Raw genomic sequence first — 22,919 nt, 5'->3', positions numbered from 1 at the left:
AGGCTGAGCTCCTCTCCTCGTATTCTTTAACCACTCATTTCCTCGTTGTTCTTGAAGCATTTGCTTCTATTTGTTAATATTTGTCTTGATAGCAGGGAGACGGTAACACCTTTTACCTACGTCTCTGTTTGAACGAGCAAAAACAGCACAAAAATTAACCATACTGAAGACAGATTAAGCTGCTTGCGTGAAAGACGGTGTCTGTCTGACCCCAGCTGTAATTATCACATGATGCGTGACATCATGCACAAGGGGTCTATAAACAGAACGCGGACCATACTACAACAGCAGGGGTAAATAAAATAACTTGCAAAGCAGTAAATTAAACCGAGACTAAGAAAACAGCCAAGACATAATGTTGGCTACGTAGTGAAGGACGCTTTCAGGAACTGAAATAAAAGATCAAAAAGCCTAATTTTTGTGGTGCTAGTTGGTCATATATGCTCATTCCAACTTGCCCAGTCAGGCATGTCAGGGACACATCCCACTTGTCTGAATGCGTGTTTCACTTGCCCCGGACAATCGGGCAGTCCTTAATGTCGAGCCCTGGGTTAACCAATTGGATTTACTGACTCGGACTGAGGAACTGCTGGGTTTGTGATTGATTGGTTGAAGAGCCTTAGGGAGGTTTGGTTGTTAATGCTGCACACGCGGATGTATTGGACCTAACGAATTCAAACTCACTGACGGGTTTTTCTGTTTTGTCTGTAGGGACCGTCTGGAGCAGCTGGAGCGTCAGCGTGAGAGGGAGAGGAAGCTGCGTGAGCAGCAACAAAAAGAGCAGAGAGAGCAGCGTGAGCAGAAAGAGAGGGAAAGGAGGGCCGAGGAGAGGCGGAAGGAGCGGGAGGCACGACGAGAAGGTTGGACTGTCCCGTATTTGTCATTTATAATGACAGCACAATGGCATGCGCAAATTTTTATTTAAATTTTTTTTATTTTAAATATAATTTATTTTTCAAGATTGGTTTTCGTGTTGTATCATAATAAACGATCATGATTTATATTTTAACGATCAATGTTTACTTAAGTTCACCTACTCACAAAATTTGAAGTAATTCAGACTGCATAATTAATCTCGGATTAACCGATTAGCTCTTCCTGGTTATTGCAGGCCCCCCTTCCCACCACCGGGGCGGCACCCTGGAGGATTACGGAGACAAGGCCAAGTCCAGGCACCGCAGCCGTAGCCGGAGTCCTGTTCGTGTACAGAGAGAGCAACGACCAGAGAGTAGTGAACAGCGGCGACCAGGTCAGTTCAACTAAACTAAACCAAACATGGTCATACTTGTCATAATGGATTGCTGTAGAAAGTCAGTTTCACCATATTCTCTCCCAGGGAAACCTGTGTACTTGGTTGTCTTTATTTGGATGTTGGTTTACAATATACATCCCTTTTACTGATCAATCTGATTTAAAAAAAAAAAAAAAAAGGACACTGAAAACCAAGATATTCTCAAGAACTGTTAGGCGTTATAAGGCTGGATTTGATGAGACATTATAATAAAGGGTCCCGTCCCGTCCGCAGTAGTCCAAAAATTAAACTTCAGACTTTCATGTTTCTCTGCTGCCAAAAATGACCATTTCAGATGGAAATGAACTGTGCAGAATTTCAAAGCTGCAGGTCATATTTGGGGCGTGTTACTCGTGGTGAGACCGTGAGTTGGCCTAGTGGTTAGCGTGTCTGCCTCTCGATCGGGAGATCGCGAGTTCTACTCACGGTCGGGTCATACCGAAGACCATCATAAAAATGGTACCTACTGCCGTCTGGCAAGGCACGCTGCAATACAGATGCAAGTGGGGTGTCAAACTCTCGCGGTTACCAGAGGACCAGCCCCCCACTGTAACCCTAGCTATGTAATAGAGATCTTGCATGTGACGTCACAGCCGATCCAGATTGTGACAGACGCCATCGTGTCGGTCAAACGCCATATTCCGCCTTCTACTTCTGGTTCTACTTCTGCTTTTACTTCTACCTTTTCTTCTGGAAAACCCTACTATATACAATTCTACTACAACGGCTGCGGCTACAAGCTCTCCCTATCTGTGCACGGTTTTTATGTTTTTTGTGTGTATTTTTGCGTGGTGTTCGTCTGTACCGGACTTCAATATCCACTACAACCGTATGGACTTACTGGACATTGGTTTCCAGCAGAAAATGACGGTTTGTAGTGATTTCCATCGCATGCACAACATTCCGGACGAGAAAAAAAAAAAACATTCCGGACGAGGAAAAAAAAAAAAAACATTCCGGACGAGACCAGATTGCGAGACCCGCGGGGTCTCTGTGGATTGTTATCGGAAGCAAAGCGAAGGAGGCAGCGCCGGGAGCCGAAGCAAAAGCGAGGCTGTAGAGCCGGCCTGTTGACTAAGCTCAGAAAACAGCCACTCAAACCTCCACTGCCAAGCCTCTACCTTTCCAACGCCAGATCCATGTAAACAACACGGACGATTTGGAATTACCTTATTCTATTCTATAATCGGCTGGTCAGTGCTATACTCAATACTTAAGTGACTTACCCATCCAGTGAGGATCATTTTCTTGCTTACAAGATGCCACATCTGAGTCGCTGACAAATCCTGAATTTCTGTAAAGATAACTGTCCAGAGATTTATAAGCACGCAGTGCTTCACCACTGAACAGCGAGGGAAAGTTGATGAGATAATCATACACGTCCGGGTATTCCGCTGGCAGTTCAAAATCCGGTCGTGAAAACTCCGTCCGGTAAGCCATAAGGGTCACAAATCTGTAGATCGTTTATTTTAGACATATATCTAGTTATCTGCTCATTAGAAAAATGAGCCGTGTAGTCCGTCGGTTGAAATTGATCCATTCTGTACACGAGTGCAGCAGTATTCAGCTGTGTTTTTGACCGACACGATGGCGGTTGTGTACTTTCCGGTCACTTGACTGCAAGATCTCTATAGGCGAGAGGCTGAGGGCTACGGAAACGGAGGTTGGCGCCGCCCTACGCGCCACATGGCATGGGGACGGGACTTTTGACTTTCGACTTATGGTGAGGAGACGCCATATACAGTAATGCATTTATTAAATTGACCCACTTTCTTATAGTCTGTGTGGGTGCAATCAGTTAATTATTGATATTAAGTGATCAATCTCGTTAAATCAGTCTCATTAAATTTTGAAGGTCAATAATTAAAATGAATCAATCCCATTGAATCGTTTAATTTGACTCGTTTGAATTGAATCATACCATAGAATCAGTCTCATTTGAAGTGAGTCATTCAATGAATCGTTCAATGAATCGTTTAGTGAATCATTTAGTGAATCGTTCAATGAATCATTTAGTGAATCATTTAGTGAATCATACCATTAATCCTGGTGCTTAATAATAAGTTACCAAACAGCTAAATTATGGTATATTTCCAAATTATTACGATCACTTACCATATTACATAACATATGCACCCTTTTTGAATTCTTTGAGAAGATTGGGGACTTCAGATATTGTTGTTCACACAAATAAACAAAGTTTGTTTAATAAATGAATTTATTATACAAAGATAAAAATAATAAATCAATATATACAAGCAGTGAGGTGTGTGTGTGTGTGTGTGTGTGTGTGTGTAGGACTTGACCATGTGTTTAGCCTCGTGTAGCTAACTACACGTGGTGGAGGCCTAGCTCGTTGGTAGCTAAACAAAAGAATGTTATCTAAACAGAACAAAGGATTAGCTCTGTGTTTAGCCTTGTGTTGCTAGTATGAGTTTGCTAAAGGCCCTATGGCCTAGCTAAAGTGTGTTTGTTAGGCCTGGTGAGGCCTACTGAGCACGTGTTGCTAAAGACAAAGGGAAGCTATCTAAAGTGTATCAGGCCTGTTGAGCACATGTTTTCTCAGTAACAAAAAGATTCCACACTCATAACATTACCAAACTCACTGAAGCCTTGATAAGGTCAAAATGTATGATAAGGAAATGAAGGTGTTAGTCAGAATAAAAGAGAGAGAGAGAGAGAGAGAGCATGCACAACTTATTAAAACAATTGAGAGAACATAGAACCAAAATAAATCAACACGCTGCGTGTCTAACAGTGTAACAGATAAACCTGGGTTTAAATTCACACTATTTCAAATAAAAAGCAAATCCCTAAGACTATCCTAATTATGCCCAAATGCCAAAATCTTACTTAATCCTGCCTTTAGCAAGATATGAAGAACTATTCGCCGGTGTAGTTTCGGGCCTCGCCGTGGGAGCACGTGAGCCGCTCGTGATGGAGGCGCAGAAAACTTTCGGGTCCAGCGGAGCACTTGGGTGGTTCCCGTGGAAAGCAGAGGATTCTTGGCCCGAACCTCAGCGTTCATGAGGAAAAGTCTCTGATCAGAATAAGATGCACAGCACTTTTGAGTTAAAAAGGATTCAATCGCTTCTTAACTTTTGACTGCCTGGGCTGCAGTCGTGACGTCACTTCTAATGCAAGTAAACCGGTTGTAACTCAGGTTGAGTTTAAAGATCGTGCGACTCTAGAGTTTACCTTTGCCAAGGGTAAGAAAGAAAATCGCGCTGAGTGATGGATCTTGCAAGAAAGAAGACGTCTTTCTGGGTGGAGAGCGCCTCTTTATACGTCCAGATTCATCGGAAGCCAGGCGTGAGAGACAAAGATGGAAGCGTTGTCCCATTGTTTTATGTTTCCTTGTATGATGACGTAGATGATCCCGCCCACGCGTGACGTAGGTCACACGGAAGTGGACTGGGAATTATAGTTCTGACACAAGATGGCGGCATGATACCTACATCTGCAAGAATAAAGCATACAAAGTGGAAAAACTGTTGAAATGGATGAGATTTTAAGGACATTTTAAAATTAAAATACTGTGCAGTGGTGTTTGTACATGGTGGTGGTGATCCTTGTGGTTTTCCGGAGAGGACACTTTTTTTTTTTTTTTTTGATGGACACAAACTTCAACCACATGTGAAGCTCTGCTGCAAATGTGTCTTGCATCTCTTTCAAGGCTTTTATTTATTTATTTATTTATTTTAAAGATGCAACAACGGAGCATTCTGCTTCAAAAGAAAGAAGTATTTTCTTTTAAAAAAAAAATTTACAACCTCAACATATGGCGAGTGATTTCCAGAGAGGACGTTTTTGACAGACAAAGGATACTGTCGGAAGCACTTGGTTTACAAAAGAATATAACTTCCACTTGAATATCTTTGGATTGTGAATGAAAGTTTACATCACAAAGTAAAACCTAGTCAGTGCTAAAAATGCACTTCTGAATTTAACCAGTAAAATCAAAGTGTAATAATTAAAGTAGAATTAAATGAAATGACCACAAGGACAAAACTGAGCCCGCATTTCACTCTTACAGACATATTTCTAAGCACTTATAGGGAGGGCTGGTTTGTCCCTGTAAAATAAGGTAAAAGAAACAGACACACATACATATACAGTGTTTTGCAAAAGTATTCATCCCCCTTGGTGTTTGTCCTGTTTTGTCGCATTACAAGCTGGAATTAAAATGGATTTTTGGGGAGGTTAACACCATTTGATTTACACAACATGCTGACCACTTTAAAGGTGCAAATTGTTGTTTTATTGTGACACAAACAATAATTAAGATGAAAAAACAAAAATCTGGGGTGTGCATAAGTATTCACCCCCTTTCGTATGAAACCCCTAAATAAGAGCTGCTCCAACCAATTAACTTCATAAGTCACATAATTAGTTGATTAAGATCCACCTGTGTGCAATCAAAGTGTCACATGATCTGTCACATGATGTCTGTATAAATCAACCTGTTCTGGAAGGACCCTGACTCTGCAACACTACTAAGCAAGCAACATGAAAACCAAGGAGCCTCCAAACAGGTCAGAGACAAAGTTGTGAAGAAGTATAGATCAGGGTTGGGTTATAAAAAAAAAAATCCCACAGAGCACCATTAAATCCATTATAGCAAAACGGAAAGAATATGGCACCACTACAAACCTGACAAGAGAAGGCCGCCCACCAAAACTCACAGACCGGGCAAGGAGGGCATTAATCAGAGATGCAACAAAGACACCAAAGATAACACTGAAGGAGCTGCAAAGATCCACAGCAGAGATGGGAGTATCTGTCCATAGGGCCACTTTAAGCTGGACACTCCACAGAGCGGGGCTTTATGGAAGAGTGGCCAGAAAAAAGCCATTGCTTAAGAAAACACGTTTGGAGTTTGCCCAACAGCATGTGGCAGACTCCCCAAACACATGGAAGAAGATTGTCTGGTCAAATGAGACTAAAATTGATCTTTTTAGCCATCATGGGAAACGCCATGTGTGGCACAAACCCAACACCCTGAGAACACCATCCCTACAGTGAAGCATGGTGGTGGCAGCATCATGCTGTGGGGATATTTTTCATCTGCAGGGACAGGAAAGCTGGTCAGGACTGAAGGAAAGATGGATGGCACTAAATACAGGGCAATTCTGGAGGAAAGCCTGTTTGAGTCGGCCAGAGGTTTGAGACTGGGACAAAGGTTCACGTTTCAGCAGGACAGTGACCCTAAACATACTGCTAAAGCTACACTGGAGTGGTTTAAAGGAAAACATTTAAATGTCTTGGAATGGCCTAATCAAAGCCCAGACCTCAATCCAATTGAGAATCTGTGGCGTAACTTGAAGATTGCTGTACACCAACACAACCCATCTAACTTGATGGAGTTGGAGCAGTTTTGTCTTGAGGAATGGGCAAAAATCCCAGTGGCTAGATGTCCTGAGCTAATAGAGACGCACCCCAAGAGACTTGCAGCTGTAACTGCGTAAAAGGTGGCTTTACAAAGTATTGACTTTGGGGGGGATGCACACTCCAGATTCCTGTTTTTTCATCTTAATTATTGTTTGTGTCACAATAAAACAATTTTCACCTTTAAAGTGGTAGACATGTTGTGTAAATCAAATGGTGCTAACCCTCCAAAAATCCATTTTAATTCCAGCTTGTAATGCAACAAAACAGGACAAACACCAAGGGGGATGAATACTTTTGCAAGACACTGTGTGTATATCTACTCGACGTAGTTGCAGGAGTTAGTTGGTGTTATTCAAAAGGACAACCATGATTGTGAAACAGCCAAATTGTTTAGAACCTGTAGCCTCTCTTTTGTAATATTATAGCTTAAGCCTTCACTGTTAACAATTAATTGCGTAGCATTTTTATCAGTCAGTTTTAGCAGCAGAGCTTTTTACAGTATGTCGATCCAAAGCTATTAGTGATCTGAGCAGTTGATTCCATTTCTTAAATGCAGCTTGAAAATGTCAGGAAAAACCTATGGGGCATTAAGGTGCAGTATTACATCACAGATATAGAAAAGTAATAATTATTGCTCTTTTTGTAAGCCTTGGAAAAAAAAAGTCCCCTTGTAATTCTGTGATGTATTACCATTAACGTTCTTTTCCCCAGGGGAAAATTAGCTTTTTGAGCCAGTCATAGGCTTAAAACTAAATCCAGCTATGGCGTATGTACTTTTAAAGAATTTGGACCGAGTAAATGTAGTCAGTGTTCCAATATATTTAGTCAAATAATTAATTTGATCATATTATATTCGGTGCAATAAATCATGGCTGACTCTCGGTACTTGTGGTTGCTTTATTATGCAATAAGCTTTTCCCCTTGAAATAAAGCAGACCTTGTGCATCCTGTGGAAAAGTGTCGATACTTGATTCTGCATCGTGTTGCTACGTAGGATGTTGTTTTTCTTTGCGATATCATGATGCCCATCTCCTGCATGAAGAGGACGAATGGTTTATTCAAAACCCAGTGCAAGTCTTGATTGTCCAGCCATGTTCACCCCCATGAATATTGCATTTTGTGGTGTTACATTTGAGTTGAATCGGATCTTGCTGTACTCGGATATTGCGACTTGATTTAAACAATATTTGAAAGTGGAAAACATTTTCCATTGAGACACCAAGGTTAATTATACAAAAAAAAACCCACACACAACAAAACAGACATTTGTTACTTGCATTCACTCCTCTGGCTCAGTACTTGGTAGGCCCACCTTTGGCTGCAATTACAGCTGCAAGCCTTCTGGGTTATGTCTCTATCATCTTTGCACATCTAGATCCAAATATTTTTGCCCATTCGTCTTGGCAAAATTGTTCAAGATCTGTCAGACTGAATGGAGACTGTTGGTGAACAGCAATTTTCACGTCTTGCCACATATTCTCAATCAGATTGCGATCTGGGCTTTGACAGCAAATCTTTGGCAGGATGTTTCGGGTTGGAAGGTGAACATCCCGCTAGTCTCAAGTGTCTTGCAGGTTGGAACAGGGTTTCTTCTCGGATTGCCCCATATTTGTTCTGGTTCCAGCCATCTTGCCTTCAACCATGACCACTTTTTTGATGAAAAGTGGCGTGTCTGGGCAGTGGTTATCCTGTGAACAGCCTCCACCTTCTGAGCTGCGGATCTCTCTTGCTCCTTCATTGTTACCCTTGGCCTCTTGGTTGCTTCTCTGACTAATGTCCTTCTTTCTCAGGCACTGACTTTTGGGTAGATGGCTTCCTTGAGGCAGAGTCGTGGTTGTGCAATGTACTTTCCCCTTTTTAATAATGGGTTTAATTGTGCTTTACAGGCTTTTCAAAGTTTGTTCATGATGCTGTTTGTTTAGGCATGTTCCTCGAACAAACTCTGGAGCCTTCCAGGAACAACTGGCTGTACAAGAGCTAATTCAGTGTTCTCCCCAGGATTAAAATAAAGCCCTAACTTTTGGGTGGCCGCAGGCCACACTGCGGGGGCCTCCCCTGGAAAATTTTGAAAAATGGGAGCCCGTTTTGGTGGCATCTGGTGACCTTTAGGAGCAGTTTATGGTAGTACCGACACTGCTAACATGGTTGAAAAAGTTGCTACAAGAAGTGGAGGTCTGTGATGCTGTGGTTTACAGCACGGGGTTCACATGAGCAATAAATAAAGTCAACATCTGACAACAATGTAGTATATAATAATGCTGTTTTATGACCTGAACGACTGCCAGAACACCACTAACCAAACGTTTAAATGAGTTCTGTTGTCGATAGAAAAAAAAATAATGCCCCAATCTTGAGTAGCACCTTTATATTTAGGCCTACTTAATACTTCAAACTTCGCTTTCGGTTTCACGTCTTTCCTCTTCTCTTTCTGGCTCTTCTGTCCTACTGTCATCTAGCTGTCGGAAATATGAATCTGTGGGTCGCTGAGTGCCATTCGCACCTCTTTTTAGCATGATTGAGATGTATACCCACCACACACAAACCATAAACCATGATCTCAGCCGCGCGCTTGAAGCATCATGGTACCAGTGCAGCAGCAAAGTGATTGAGGGCGTTTGTTGCGATTGGGGATTTCTCAGGGGTATTTCCGGTCTGCCCGAGTGCATCATGGCAGTAAACCGGCCCAAAACACTGATTTTCCTTGATGCCCCAAACATCGCAAGCTAGGAATCTGATGTGATTTTTCAGCGAGTGTTGGAGCAAAAAAAAAAAAACATGTCTGCAAATTTAAAGCGCATCGGCATGAAATAAAAGCGCTCTGGGGAGAATACTGTAATTGGTTTCGGCTACAATTAAGATGTTTCACTGCAATGGGGATGAATACTTGCGCAGCCACAATTTTCATGATTTTTTTTTTTTTGTGTGTAAAGGGTTAAACAAACTATATTGCTCTTTCCTGCCTCACTTCTTCAACATTATGGGCTGTTTTTGTGAAATTCTTGATTTTACAACCTGGTGCAGAAATGGACTTATTTGCCTTCTAGCATTTATTTTTGTCAAGCGTTGTATGATCATTCGTTAATAATATTATAACTTATCCATATCAGGTGGACCCACTTTTGTTTAAATGAAGCAAACTATGAATGCTGGTCCCATGAAGCATCTCTGAAGTGGTAACTAAACCCGGTCGAACACGAAGTATTGGTCAAGCTCAAAGCTGCCCAGATCAGTTATAGGTTAAGGACCTCGCTGAAGGGCCCAGCAGTGGTAGGAGAGAGTAGCGGTGCAAGATATGAACCACACCATATGTGGATTTCATGAAGCCTTTTTTTATAAATCCACCCTCACCGCACTAGTCTGCTATTTGCTTCTTTTAGATGATTGCAGTCTGCAGTCTCCATATGGACCTTTCACTGAAATGTATTTATATTAGGTGAACATTACATTACATCACCTCACCGAAGAGGCATCGTTCAGACACTGTCGGTTCTATGGTGGGATTTGGGATCGTACAGATAGGGACCAGCATCTTTAGCTTTTAGCACTGCTTTATAATAAAATAATAATAATAATAGCATAAACTGCACCTAAGGTTTTGGTCTAGGTTTAACGTATGACATCTCATGACACATCGATCATATTGACCTTGTGGCGTTTTGAAGGAAGCACAAAAATCCGTCCTTGATATTGCATGAATATTTTATTGCTGTTTTATTAGTCTAATGGCTGGGTTAAAGACTAGTAGTCTGCTACTTTTCCAACTGTTATGGTAGCTATTAATAAGTGCATATAAGGTTATTTCCACACTGTAAAATGAATTTCAGCCAGAGCTTTCCCTCCAAGTCTTAATGGACCATTCTAGGCCCGCTTGTGTGGTAATAAGACACTTTTAGTAGCGTGTGCTAGCCATTAGAGTTCTCTCACTGGCGGAGTATGTTGTGCGGTCTGCAGCTCGGAGGGCATTAGATCACCCGGTTTTCTCTGCTGTTTCTTGAAAGAGATCGCTGTAAAAGTGATAAGCATTCCCAAGATTGTGCCAAAGTGTGCGTGCGTGCGTGCGTGTTTAGTGCCCTCCATGATTATTAGCACCCTTTGCGAAGATGAATAAAAAGGGTCGGGGGAAAAAAAAAATCCACCTTTTGGTGAGGTAGTAAACCGGGTCATCGTCGGATCTTCCAGCAGGACAGTGATCCGAAGCATATGTCCAGATCAACACAAAAATGGTTAACTGACCACAGAATGAAGCTTCTGCCGTGGCTATTTCAGTGGGGTGAGCTTGAAGAGGAGAGGGCCCCGGACCCTGGATGATCTGCAGAGGTTGTGTAAAGAGAAATGGACTCGGATGCCCTTCTCTGTATCTCCAACCTTATAAAATGTTAGAGGAGAAAGTATTAAATGCAGGTGTTCCAATAATAGTGGCACATGTCTTTTTGTTGAAAGTAATTATTTGTTTTTCTCTATCAATTAAAGATCGGATTTCTCTCTCTTTTTTTTTTTCGGTGTGAGATGAAACGACTTCACCGAAAGGTTGAGTGTTTTGTTTCCTTTTCTCCCCCGAACCCTTTCTACTAATTTTGACAAGGGGTGCTAATAAACATACAGTGCTCTGCATGATTGTGTGTATGTTTGTTTGTATATGATTTAATAGTAGCACTGATTGCATGAACATTTATTCTTTTTATCCTCAGTGAAAGAAGAGAAGCAAGAGGATTTACTGGCTGATCTTCAGGATATCAGTGACAGTGAAAGAAAGACAAGTACAGCGGAGTCTTCAATTGGTAAGTCGATTAGATTCAGCTCGTCTTTGAACAAGTACTTACTGAAACAATGAAATGCAGTCGGAATCTAACCGCAAGTGCACTGCATGTAAAAGTTTAACAGACCTATTACGTGATACGAATGTGTAATTAGAGTATTAGAATAAATACATTTATTCTATCCACATTCACTGGATATGAGCAATCGTGTGCTCTGATCGGCTGCTCTACTACTAGGATATCAGCTCATGTACCATGAGTTGAGAAAAACAAAATGGCGGAGAGTGTTGCTGAACCGACCAAGGCCGAAATAAAAACCCTACTCGAAAACAAAACCCAAAAGAAATGTATATGTTATGGCCCTTTTCCACTACCCTTTTTCAGCTCACTTCAGCTCGCTTCAGCTCACTTCAGCCCGACACGGCTCGCGTTTCGACTACCAAAAACCAGCACGACTCAGCTCGCTTCAGCCCTGCTTAGCCCCTAAAACTCGCACGGTTTTGGAGTGGGGCTGAAGCGAGCCAAACCGTGCCGAGTGAGGCTGGGGGCGTGAGCAGACACTCCCCTGTGCACTAATTGGTGAGGAGGCGTGTCCTCACATGCCCACACACGCCCCGCGAGCGTGCTGGGATCTGTAAACACCGCAAACCCGGAAGAAGAAGAATTACGAGAATTTCTGAAGCCTTATGCGCCTCACCTCATCTATACGCTCTTGCCAGTATCTGTCCGCGTTGTCGGTGACAACAAGCCACAGCACCAAGACCAGCAACACTAACGACTCCATGTCCTCCATGTTTATTGTTTACTATTCGGGTCGTGAGACTACCGCTTAAAAGCTCACTGAATCAGTGACATACAGAGCATCGTGGACGAGTTCGCGGAGCGCAAGGCTCGTCGTATGCCCTTCAAATAATGCGCGCAGTAGGCTATTGATGTTTTATGAGCCATGTACAGTATGTCGCCTAATGTTTTTTTGTTTCTGAGTTACATGTTCGTTTGAAGGACTTAATGTACAAAATAACATAGTTGCACCCCGTAGTGTTGAAATTGGTAAACACAGTGCATTCAGTGAGGTTTGCACCGCCCTCCTTTTATTTCTGACTCTTCCTGTCACCGTTGCAACCTCTGAGCGCTCATTCGTATGCCCTTCAAATAATGTGCGCAGTATAGGCTATTGATGTTTTATTATGAGCCATGTACAGTATCCTAATGTTTTTTGTTTCTGAGTTACATGTTCGTTTGAAGGACTTGATGTACTAAATAACATAGTTGCACCCGGTAGTGTTGAAATTGGTAAACACCGCAGTTGCGGACATTTTGTAGCCTAAAATGATGTTATGATAAGCTTTAATAAAGGGCCCGGTCATTTGCCCCGCCCCCGGCCCGGCTCTGACTTGTTCCGCCACTGTCACTGATGTCACTGTTTGCGCTGCTTAACGACATCACGTGGCGTCCACCCACTTTCGCTAACTCCACCCAATGTGTCCACTCACTTCCAGCCAGCACGGTTCAGCGCGGTTGTAGTCGAAATGCAACTCCAACAGCCCCGCTCAGCCCGACTCAGCTCGATTCAGCACGGCACGGCTCAGCCGCGTTTGTAGTGGAAAAGCGGCATTATTTACCAGCTGGGAGGTCCGTATGGTGAAATACTGTGACCGAGGTCTTGAAAGTACTGAGCGAGTCCCTCTGGGCCGAGGTCAGTATTCAAGGCCGAGGTCACGGTATTTCACCATACTGACCGACCTTAAGCTGGTAAATAATATATTTATTTTTTCTTTACCAAATTCTAACAGAAAACGAGAGCGCCCGAAAGGGAAAACCGAGCCGAGCCGCCATTTTGAATCCTCATTCACGGCTGTAATGCAAATGGCTTCCTCCTCGGTATACAAGTGCACTTCCATGGCAGGAAAAAAAACTACATTTTGCCGCCTATGTAGTCCCCTATTTATACAAATAGGAGTCATTCAGGATTCAGCCATGTTTTTGCTCGGCGTTAGCAACAGTTAGAGGTTTTTAGCTTTCTCCTGAAATGTTTTCTTTTATTTCTTCTTCCTCAGGGTAGTAGAACTCGCTTTCGCTGTAAACACTGTCGTTATCGCTATCCATGCTGTAGAATTAATGCTATTCTCCTGAGAAATGCTGGCAAAAATCGATACAATTTTTGATAATCTTATAAATAAATCTTATAAAAAAGATAAATGTTAACAAAAATTGCGACTATGTTTGTTGTTGTGAACGAGCGAGTCGCCATTGGTCCGTAACTGGGGTCCGTACCGTAGGATACGGTCCCGCTCGCCAGCCAATCAGAGCGCAGGATTTGATGGAAACCGGACCGCGAAAAAAAAAGCAAGTACAGGGTGTTTCAAAAATTTTGATATCATCTCACAATCTAATAACTTTGCCAATTAACATTCAGTTGACCTCAAATTTTAACAGCATGTGTGGAAACAGTTCAAAATTTTCTGTTGAATGTTTTTTGTTTTTATCTTTTTAGGTACAGAAATGCCATTCACTGGAAAAGAAAAGGCGTTTTGTGTGTAAGAGTACGCTCGAACAAGACTGTGCAGCGTGCATTTATGTGAGAATTCTCTAAAGATGCCCCAACTGCAATGCAGATTTGGACACAGCACAAAAACGTTCAAAGAGGAAGGCTGGGTTAGGGTTAGGCGCGCGTATTGAAAATTTGTGAAATCGTTCATGGAATCCACAAACCTTTTTGAATTTCTCATTCAGATTTTGAGGAACAAATCTTGTATTGCTCAACATTAAGCCTGTTCAGTTGATTTGCCTGTTGGGATATTTACATCTCTCATAATGGCAAATTTTTTTGAAACGGCATGTATTTGATGGTAAGAACGTATCTTTTTTTTTTTTTTTTTTTTTTTCAAGAATTCTTATTATTTTATACCATTTTTCACAAATTGCTGCTACTATTTTGCCGGTTTGTTTACATTCTTCATCTTTAAGCATTAAATTATTTATTTTGTTTTTTTAAGACTGATTCAAAAGCTCAAAGAAAATTAAAATGAGCATATTTTGCTATGCATGTGTGCAATTTGTGACGTGTCCGCTAAGCGGAAATGATTTTGTCAGATGTTTTGTATAAAGTTTTTATTTATCAATTTTTTTTTCTTCAAAAATAAAAATGCTCCGTTTCTCAAAGTCCAGTGAATGTAGATAGAATAAAACAGTTATTCCACTCAATCTCGTCGTACATGGCTTATAGCCAACTCGGCGCTACGCCAAGCTCATGTAGGACTTGATTTCATGGAATAATTATTAAATATAGATGGATAGACAGATAGATGTACATATACAGTTACAAAGTGTACATGTATGTGTGTGTGGTTTTTTTTTTTTTAAATATCTTATATATTACACACACACACACACACACACACACACGCGCGTGTATTTAAGTTATTCCATGAAATCTAGTCATATATGAGCTCGGCTGTAAGCCATGTACGATGAGACTGAGTGAGTGGAATAACTGTTTTATTCTATCCACAGTCACTGGATTTTGAGAAACTGAGCATTTTTATTTTTTGCAAACTTAATAGATAAAAACTTTTATATGACATGTCCGACCAAATAATTTCTGCTTAGAATGTAAACAAACTGGTGAAATGACAGTAGCAGTTTGTGAAAACTGCTATAATAATCATTCTTGGGGGGGGGAGATACGTTCTTGCCATCAAATACATGTATTTTTATGCAGTTAGGTCCATATATATTTGGACACTGACACAAATTTTTTTTTTTTACCTGTTTACTGAAACATATTCAAGTTATAGTTATATAATGGACATAAAGTCCAGACTTTCAGCTTTCATTTGAGGGTATCCACATTAAAACTGGATGAAGGGTTTAGGAGTTTCAGCTCCTTAACATGTGCCACCCTGTTTTTAAAGGGACCAAAAGCAATTGGGCAATTGACTCAAAGGCTATTTCATGGGCAGGTGTGGGAAATTCCTTCGTTATGTCATTCTCAATTAAGCAGATAAAAGGCCTGGAGTTGATTTGAGGTGTGGTGCTTGCATTTGGAAGATTTTGCTGTGAAGAAAACATGCGGTCAAAGGCACTCTCCATGCAGGTGAAACAAGCCATCCTTAAGCTGTGAAAACAGAAAAAACCCATCCGAGAAATTGCTGCAATATTAGGAGTGGCAAAATCTACAGTTTGGTACATCCTGAGAAAGAAAGAAAGCACTGGTGAACTCATCAGTGCAAAAAGACCTGGACGCCCACAGAAGACAACAGTGGTGGATGATCGCAGAATAATTTCCATGGTGAAGAGAAACCCCTTCGCAACAGCCAACCAAGTGAACAACACTTTCCAGGAGGTAGGCGTATCAATATCCAAATCTACCATAAAGAGAAGACTGCATGAAAGTAAATACAGAGGGTTCACTGCACGGTGCGAGCCACTCATAAGCCTCAAGAATAAAAAGGCTAGATTGGACTTTGCTAAAAAAAACATCTAAAAAAGCCAGCACAGTTCTGGAAGAACATTCTTTGGACAGATGAAACCAAGATCAACCTCTACCAGAATGATGGAAAGAAAAAAGTATGGCGAAGGCGTGGTACAGCTCATGATCCAAAGCATACCACATCATCTGTAAAACACGGCGGAGGCAGTGTGATGGCTTGGGCATGCATGGCTGCCAGTGGCACTGGGTCACTAGCGTTTATTGATGATGTGACACAGGACCGAAGCAGCCGGACGAATTCTGAGGTATTCAGAGACATACTGTGTGCTCAAATGCAGCCAAACTGATTGGTCGGCGTTTCATAATACAGATGGACAATGACCCAAAACATAAAGCCAACGCAACCCAGGAGTTTATTAAAGCAAAGAAGTGGAATATTCTTGAATGGCCAAGTCAGTCACCTGATCTCAACCCAATTGAGCATGCATTTCACTTGCTAAAGACTAAACTTCAGACAGAAAGGCCCACAAACAAACAGCAACTGAAAACCGCTGCAGTGCAGGCCTGGCAGAGCATTAAAAAGGAGGAAACACAGCGTCTGGTGATGTCCATGAGTTCAAGACTTCAGGCAGTCATTGCCAACAAAGGGTTTTCAACCAAGTATTAGAAATGAACATTTTATTTACAATCATTTAATTTGTCCAATTACTTTTGAGCCCCTGAAATGAAGGGATTGTGTTTAAAAAATGCTTTAGTTCCTCACATTTGTATGCAATCATTTTGTTCAACCCACTGAATTAAAGCTGAAAGTCTGAACTTCAACTGCATCTGAATTGTTTTGTTCAAAATTCATTGTGGTAATGTACAGAACCAAAATTAGAAAAATGTTGCCTCTGTCCAAATATTTATGGACCTAACTGTTATTTATTTATTTATTTATTTATTGGGGTTTTGTTTTGAGTAGAGTTTTTTATTTCAACCTTGGTTGGTTCAATGACCCGTTCTGCTGTTTTATTTTGCTGTACTCACGGTATACGAGTCGATATCCTCGTAGTAAAGTAGCCAATCAGAGCGTGTAATTGCTCATGTCCAGTGAATTTGGATAGATTTTTTTTGTGTGTATACATGCACGCACACAAGCTACAGTCAAAATCCTGTATCTTATCCATCTACAGTCAAATATTAACCTGTTTTGGACATATATGAAGTTGTATGAGTGCAGTCAGTGCATTATTAACTTTCGCACCGAAAGGCTCGGCTTCTGGTTCAGAGGAGGAGGAGGAGGACGATGAAGAAGAGTCAAGCAGCCAGAGTGAGGAAAATGAAGAGGGAGAGTCGGCATCCGACTCCGAAGCATCTGATCAGAGTGCAGGTTAATATGCGTCCAGCCTCGGACCTGAATACTCCCATTTACATTCCCCTAAACCAAACTAAAGTTCTTTGCAGGCAAACAGACATCAGGTCAGTGTTCTGGTCTTTTCCAGTCGCTTCTGGCAGGAGCAAGTCACATAACTGACTGACTTACCAGATTGAACATAATTCAGATAATCGAGGTGGAAAGGGTTAATATATAATCCATGTTTGTCCTATTTTTACTATTAATGAATGTTTTTTTTTTTTTTTAGAAGAAGTGAGTGAAGAGGAGCCATCGGAAGAGGAGGACGATGAAAGAGAGAATGGCAACCACATACCTCCTGGTGAGAGTGGGCTTACAAACCCAGACGCTATATGACTCATTTCAGTCTTTCAGTTTACGGGCTGCTTTTTTTTTTAGTCCTGGCTGCTGTGCAGGCCAGTAGATTAGCTCTGTATTCTTTTCCTGAAAAGCAGCTATTGCAGTGGCTTTTAGTGCTGCTGAGGAATAAAGAATCGGTTGCACAAAAAAAAAAAAATGCAAACAAAGCCAGATACGTATAATTGCAAGATTGAAACAAAGAAAGAGACAAATATTGGACTGCTTTCGGAAATGTGAAAATCTCTAGCCGCATACAGTTATGTGAAAAAGTACGTACAGCCCATGAAATGTTGTGTTGGTTTTTTTTTTTCGACTCTTGAGTAAGAAAGTGTATATAAATAAATATTCTGTAATAGAATGAAAAATTGTCAATTTGAGTTTGCAATAATTTAAAAAGAAATTAACTGATTTTTCCTGTTGGGGAGGAAGTAAGGACACCTCTGGTTTCACGAACTAATATTTCCCCATTTGGTAGAAGCAACTACCGTATTTTCCAGACTATACGTCGCTCCCGAGTTTAAGTCGCATCAGCCAAAAAATGCATTATGAAGACGAAAAAAACATATATACGTCGCACCGGACTACAAGTCGCGCTTTTTTGAAGGGTTATTCTATCCATAGAATCTGTGATTCTATCTGATAAGCGGCGCGTGGTTACTGCGCGACTGCATCGTTTATTTAATAAACGAACAGCTGAGCAGTGATAACGCGCCCTTTGCCCTGTAAGTAGCCTAGTCTGATTATTTTAAATATCTACTACTATCTTTAATACTATCACTATCGTTATTACTAATAGCCTATATTATTGTTATAACTAATATTAGTAGCCTATTACTGATGCATTAATCAGTTTGCTTTTAGAATATTTTTACCGGTAGGGCTTATTATCGCCCCATGGCTCTTTCATCTTTGTTATTAAAGCTGTAGTCATCATCGAGGAGTGTCATTCTTCTTTTTTTTTTTTTAAAGATATTTTTGGGGCTTTTTTCACCTTTATTGGATAGGACAGTGTAGAGACAGGAAATGAGCGGGAGAGAGAGATGGGGAGGGATCAGGAAATGACCTTGGGTCGGAATCGAACCCGGGTCCCCGGATTTATGGTATGGCACCTTATCCACCTGAGCCACGACGCTCCCCATTCTTCATTTTTGTCGAATTTTATTTCATCAAATCAGAGGCCAAGTAGGCTATAGGTATATCATCTCCAAAGACAGGTACGGTAGTAAAAACAACTGTCTAGTGAAAAAAAAAAACCCAACAACAACCACCGCTCAGAGAAAAAAACAGGCAGAAAGTGCGCCTGCCAGTTAACGTCATATCAGATAAAAACGTTAAACGTTATTCAGACCATTAACACCATAACATCAGAGACGAAGAATAAAGTTCATCTTGGAAGGAGAGTTATTTTTAAAAATGCAAAACAAAATCATTTATAATAGCCCAGAGAAAAACTGGCTGAATATGTACCGTAACATCAAGTTATTCAATAGCCTATAGGCCGAAAATCATTACATACCAGGGTTCCCGCGGGGTCTTAAAAAGCCTTAAAAGCATTGAATTTAAGAATTTGGAAATAATACCTTAAAAAGCCTTGAAAAAGCCTTGAATTTTAATGTGTAGGTCTTAAAATCTGTGCACAGTATGTAACTTCTCCGTATAGAATTTCTCATTATTTTTTAATATCTTAACCGCCATTTATTTTGGTAAATAATGTACCGGTTGCCTAAGATATAGGGTGTTCACACGGCACATATTTGCATCGATGCTGCACCGATGTATTTTGTTGCGATATATCTTACACCGGTGTAAATTTTGCGCAGCGTTCACACGTCACAACTCTGCTTACTAGAGAGAAGCGTGTTAGCACCGGTGCAGCCCCACTTGCGGTCACACGGCAGTTTCTGCGACCGTGCAATAGTAGCAAAAACTTTATTACTATCATTTCCTTTGATAGTAATAAAGTTTTGATATCATTTCCTTTTATTACTATCATTTCCTATCATTATTACTATCATTTCCGATAGTAATAATGCGGAAATGAAATATGCGCATGCGTGAAAATGTACTTCCTTTTCCCGGTTGTCATGGCGTCACCAAGCGCCGGGAAAACAACGTGGATGAAGACACCAGTGTTGCCAGATATTGCTGACGTTTTCCATTCCAAAATATGTTCAAATCCGCCAAAATGCACTTAAAATCCCAATCTGGCAACACTGGAAGACACGCAGTTCTATTGTTGATATTCGCCATTTTGGAAGCGCAAAATAGACTACCAGGATGTAAATTATGCAATGCCCGTATGTAATCAACTCTCCTCACGCGTAGCGAGTCTACCCCTGTAGCGTTCAGACGTCCCATTTTATATCGGTGCTGCCCCGCAAACTAGCATTTACTCCGGAGTAAATTTCTTAAACCACCTCCCGAGCAGGGTTAGATTTGCACCGGTTTAAGCAGCTTTCAGGGGCTACACCGCTATAACTTGTACCGTGTGAACGCTCTACCGGGGCAGCCCCGGTGCTACACCGGAGTAAAAGTTGCCGTGTGAACACCCCTTAAGTAAATAAGTGGCGGAACTGGAGCTGTGGGCGGAACCATGCTATCGCACGCACACCCCATTGGCAAAGTTCTTTGAACACACATCCCTGAACTTGTTTGGCGCGCGGTAAAAGGAAAGTCTGGAGAATTAAGTCTAAAAGTATAAACGAAAAGTCTATAGCCTACATATAGGCCTATCTATGGAAAAATGGGCAAATGTAAGTTTAACGAGGCATGGAGGCATCATATTTCATTTCGTGAGTGGGTAAAACCTGTCGATGGCAATGTATTCGAGGCGTTTTGCTGTGTGTGTAAAAGGGCGTTTAAACTCGGCACAATGGGCGTGAAGGAGCTAGAATCGCACGCGAAATCATCAAAACACATAGCATGTATGAAAGAGAAACAGCGAACGCCTTCCATCCATCGCCAGTGTTTTTCGGCCAGCCGAAGCGGCGGTCAACGTTAATCAACTACCTAGCATGGCTAATGCCAGCCAGCCCGTTGCTAGTGTAGTCCCTCATGTAACGACTGCAAGAGTAGATCTGCGCACAACATTTGGGTCTACACAAACAATGAAAGCGGAGGTGTTGTGGACTCTACACACAATTGCGCAACATCAGTCCTATAATTCGAACGAGGGTATGTCGGAGTTGTTAAGGTGTATGTTCCCGGACTCCGATATTGCTCAGAGCTTCAGATGCGGTGCCGACAAGACAGCCTACATCGCAAAGTTTGGTCTCGCGGTCCACATCAAAGACGAGCTGGTGTCTAAAGCCAACCAATCACCGTTTGTGTTGATGTTCGACGAGAGCATGAGTGAAGTAATGAAAACAAAGCAGCTTGATGTACATGTCCACTTCTGGGACGAGGGACAGGTCAGGTCCAGATATCTTGGCTCTCAGTTCATGGGGCATTCCACCGCCAAAGACCTGCTGTCGCATTTGAAAGTAAGCACAACCTTTTATTATTATTATTTTACATGTTTCTCAATTGATATTGATAAAGCTGCGAAATTAGGTCTTGAATTTGTGTATAAATGGTCTTAAAAAGCCTTGAAAAAGCCTTGAATTTCACTTGAGGAAACCTGTAGGAACCCTGATAACTTATTTAAATAACTATAGGCCTATCATTAATAATAAAACACAGGTCAATCAAGTTTATCAAGCTGACGATTTCACGCCAAATCAGCAAATCCATTGAATTCCTCATCCTCGGTGTCGCTTCTTAACAACTCTGCCAACTCCAGCGGCAGACGAAGCGCCGTTTCCTCTTCTTCTGCGTGGCTGTTGTCAGACTCGGCATCAGCTCCAGTTATTCCGCGGTGAAAAAAAAACATGTATACGTCACACCGGAGTATAAGTCGCATGGCCAGCCGAACCATGAAAAAAAGTGCGACTTATAGTCCGAAAAATACGGTATATGCGTTTACTTTGTGACGTATTATGCATTCCATAAAACTGCTGACCAGTTGGCGACTGGGGGAAATTTTTTCCCATACCTCCGTGCATAATTCTTTCAACAGTGCAGTGTTTGAAGGGTTTCTTGCATGTCTTTCCCCATCCTCACAGCATTTCAGTGTGATTCAGGTCTGGGCTTTGACTGGGTTATTCCATAATCCTCCATTTCTTTCTTGGTGGGATTTGCTTGGATGTATGGGATCGTTATCCTGTTGGGAATTTCACTTCTTCAATTTCAACTTTTTGTGACACTTGGCCTTCCTTAATCTCCTCAAGCACTGTTTGGTATGAAAGAGAACTGGTGATTAAATTCTGAGATTGCAAGTTGACCAGGCTCTGAGGCAGCAAAGCAACCCCAAACCATAACGTTTCTTAGAGCACCATGCTTTCCAGTTGCGATACGGTTCTTTTCAAGGGATCCTCCAGCGGATTTACTCTTAAACTTTTATGTTCGGTAAAAGTATTCGTAGATTTCATCAGTCATTCATTTTCAGAGACCAAACAGTGTTCTAGAAAAATTCATTTTTATTAAAATACCAGACGGGCCTCCTGCGGAACTGACGGATGCGATGACGTGGCGTAGTGGAAGCTTGGAGCAACTCGGCTGTTTATATCCTCTGCTTACGTCGTGGTTTTGTTAGTAGAGTTTGAACGAATCATCTAATGAGACGCTTTCATCTCCCAACAAAGAACACTGGATGATCTTGTCTTCGAAGACTGCTGTCTCTGTCTGGATTTCAACACTGACTGGTTCATCTGTTTGCACAGCAATATCCCTCTTTCCGGTCAATTCACACTGAGTTTTATGCAAAACATTCTGAGTAATTCTCTTACCTGGAGTATAGTCGTCCGTACCTGAAGCTCGATCGAATGCTTCGCCTCTCGGTCTGTCAGTGATTGCTCTTTAATGTCGGTGTTTTCTTTATTACCCGTATTTTCTTCCAGTATACGCTGAAGAACCTACAACACATTGGAATGGCGATTACAGTTCACCAGATAAGACATCGATAATATACCAGGGATGGATCCAGACCGATGCGCGTGCAGAAATATACCTGCACCACTTGGCGTCGGTCATGGGGCATTTGTTTACTTTACCTCTAGCCGGCTACATGGACTATAGCCACACTCAACCAACAGACCAGGCTGAGCCGCGGTCATAGCAGGCTGTGGCTGCCCTCTTCGGAAAGGGCTCGGCATGCACTACGTCCCTCTGAAAATCCATAGCGATGCGGTAAAATTAGTGAAAATATTTCTGCAAATGTGCATCTGTCAGATTCTTGGTCTGGATCTGTCCCTGTATCCTACAAAGAATCACGGT

The 22,919-nt window shown here is 41.6% G+C and overlaps 1 protein-coding gene across 8 annotated transcripts in view; it reads left to right on the top strand.

Moving 5' to 3' along the window:
• Nucleotides 1-22,919, top strand: part of cdk11b (cyclin dependent kinase 11B) — an 86,455-nt gene that overhangs the window by 24,932 nt on the left and 38,604 nt on the right. For 5 of the 8 annotated variants that reach the window (XM_060931608.1, XM_060931610.1, XM_060931607.1 and 2 more), the window contains 5 exons: nucleotides 712-860; nucleotides 1,112-1,249; nucleotides 11,371-11,460; nucleotides 17,124-17,243; nucleotides 17,497-17,568. In XM_060931608.1, the coding sequence (XP_060787591.1) occupies nucleotides 712-860; nucleotides 1,112-1,249; nucleotides 11,371-11,460; nucleotides 17,124-17,243; nucleotides 17,497-17,568 (569 nt within the window). Of the gene's footprint in view, nucleotides 1-711; nucleotides 861-1,111; nucleotides 1,250-11,370; nucleotides 11,461-17,123; nucleotides 17,244-17,496; nucleotides 17,569-22,919 lie in introns of those variants that run through there. The other 3 variants (XM_060931609.1, XM_060931614.1, XM_060931615.1) reach the window with 3 other exon arrangements.

The sequence above is a fragment of the Neoarius graeffei genome, chromosome 10, assembly GCF_027579695.1.
Source record: "Neoarius graeffei isolate fNeoGra1 chromosome 10, fNeoGra1.pri, whole genome shotgun sequence".
NCBI lineage: Eukaryota > Metazoa > Chordata > Actinopteri > Siluriformes > Ariidae > Neoarius > Neoarius graeffei.
Note: the sequence above shows the minus strand (reverse complement) of the source record. Positions and strands in the feature narration are given on the sequence as shown.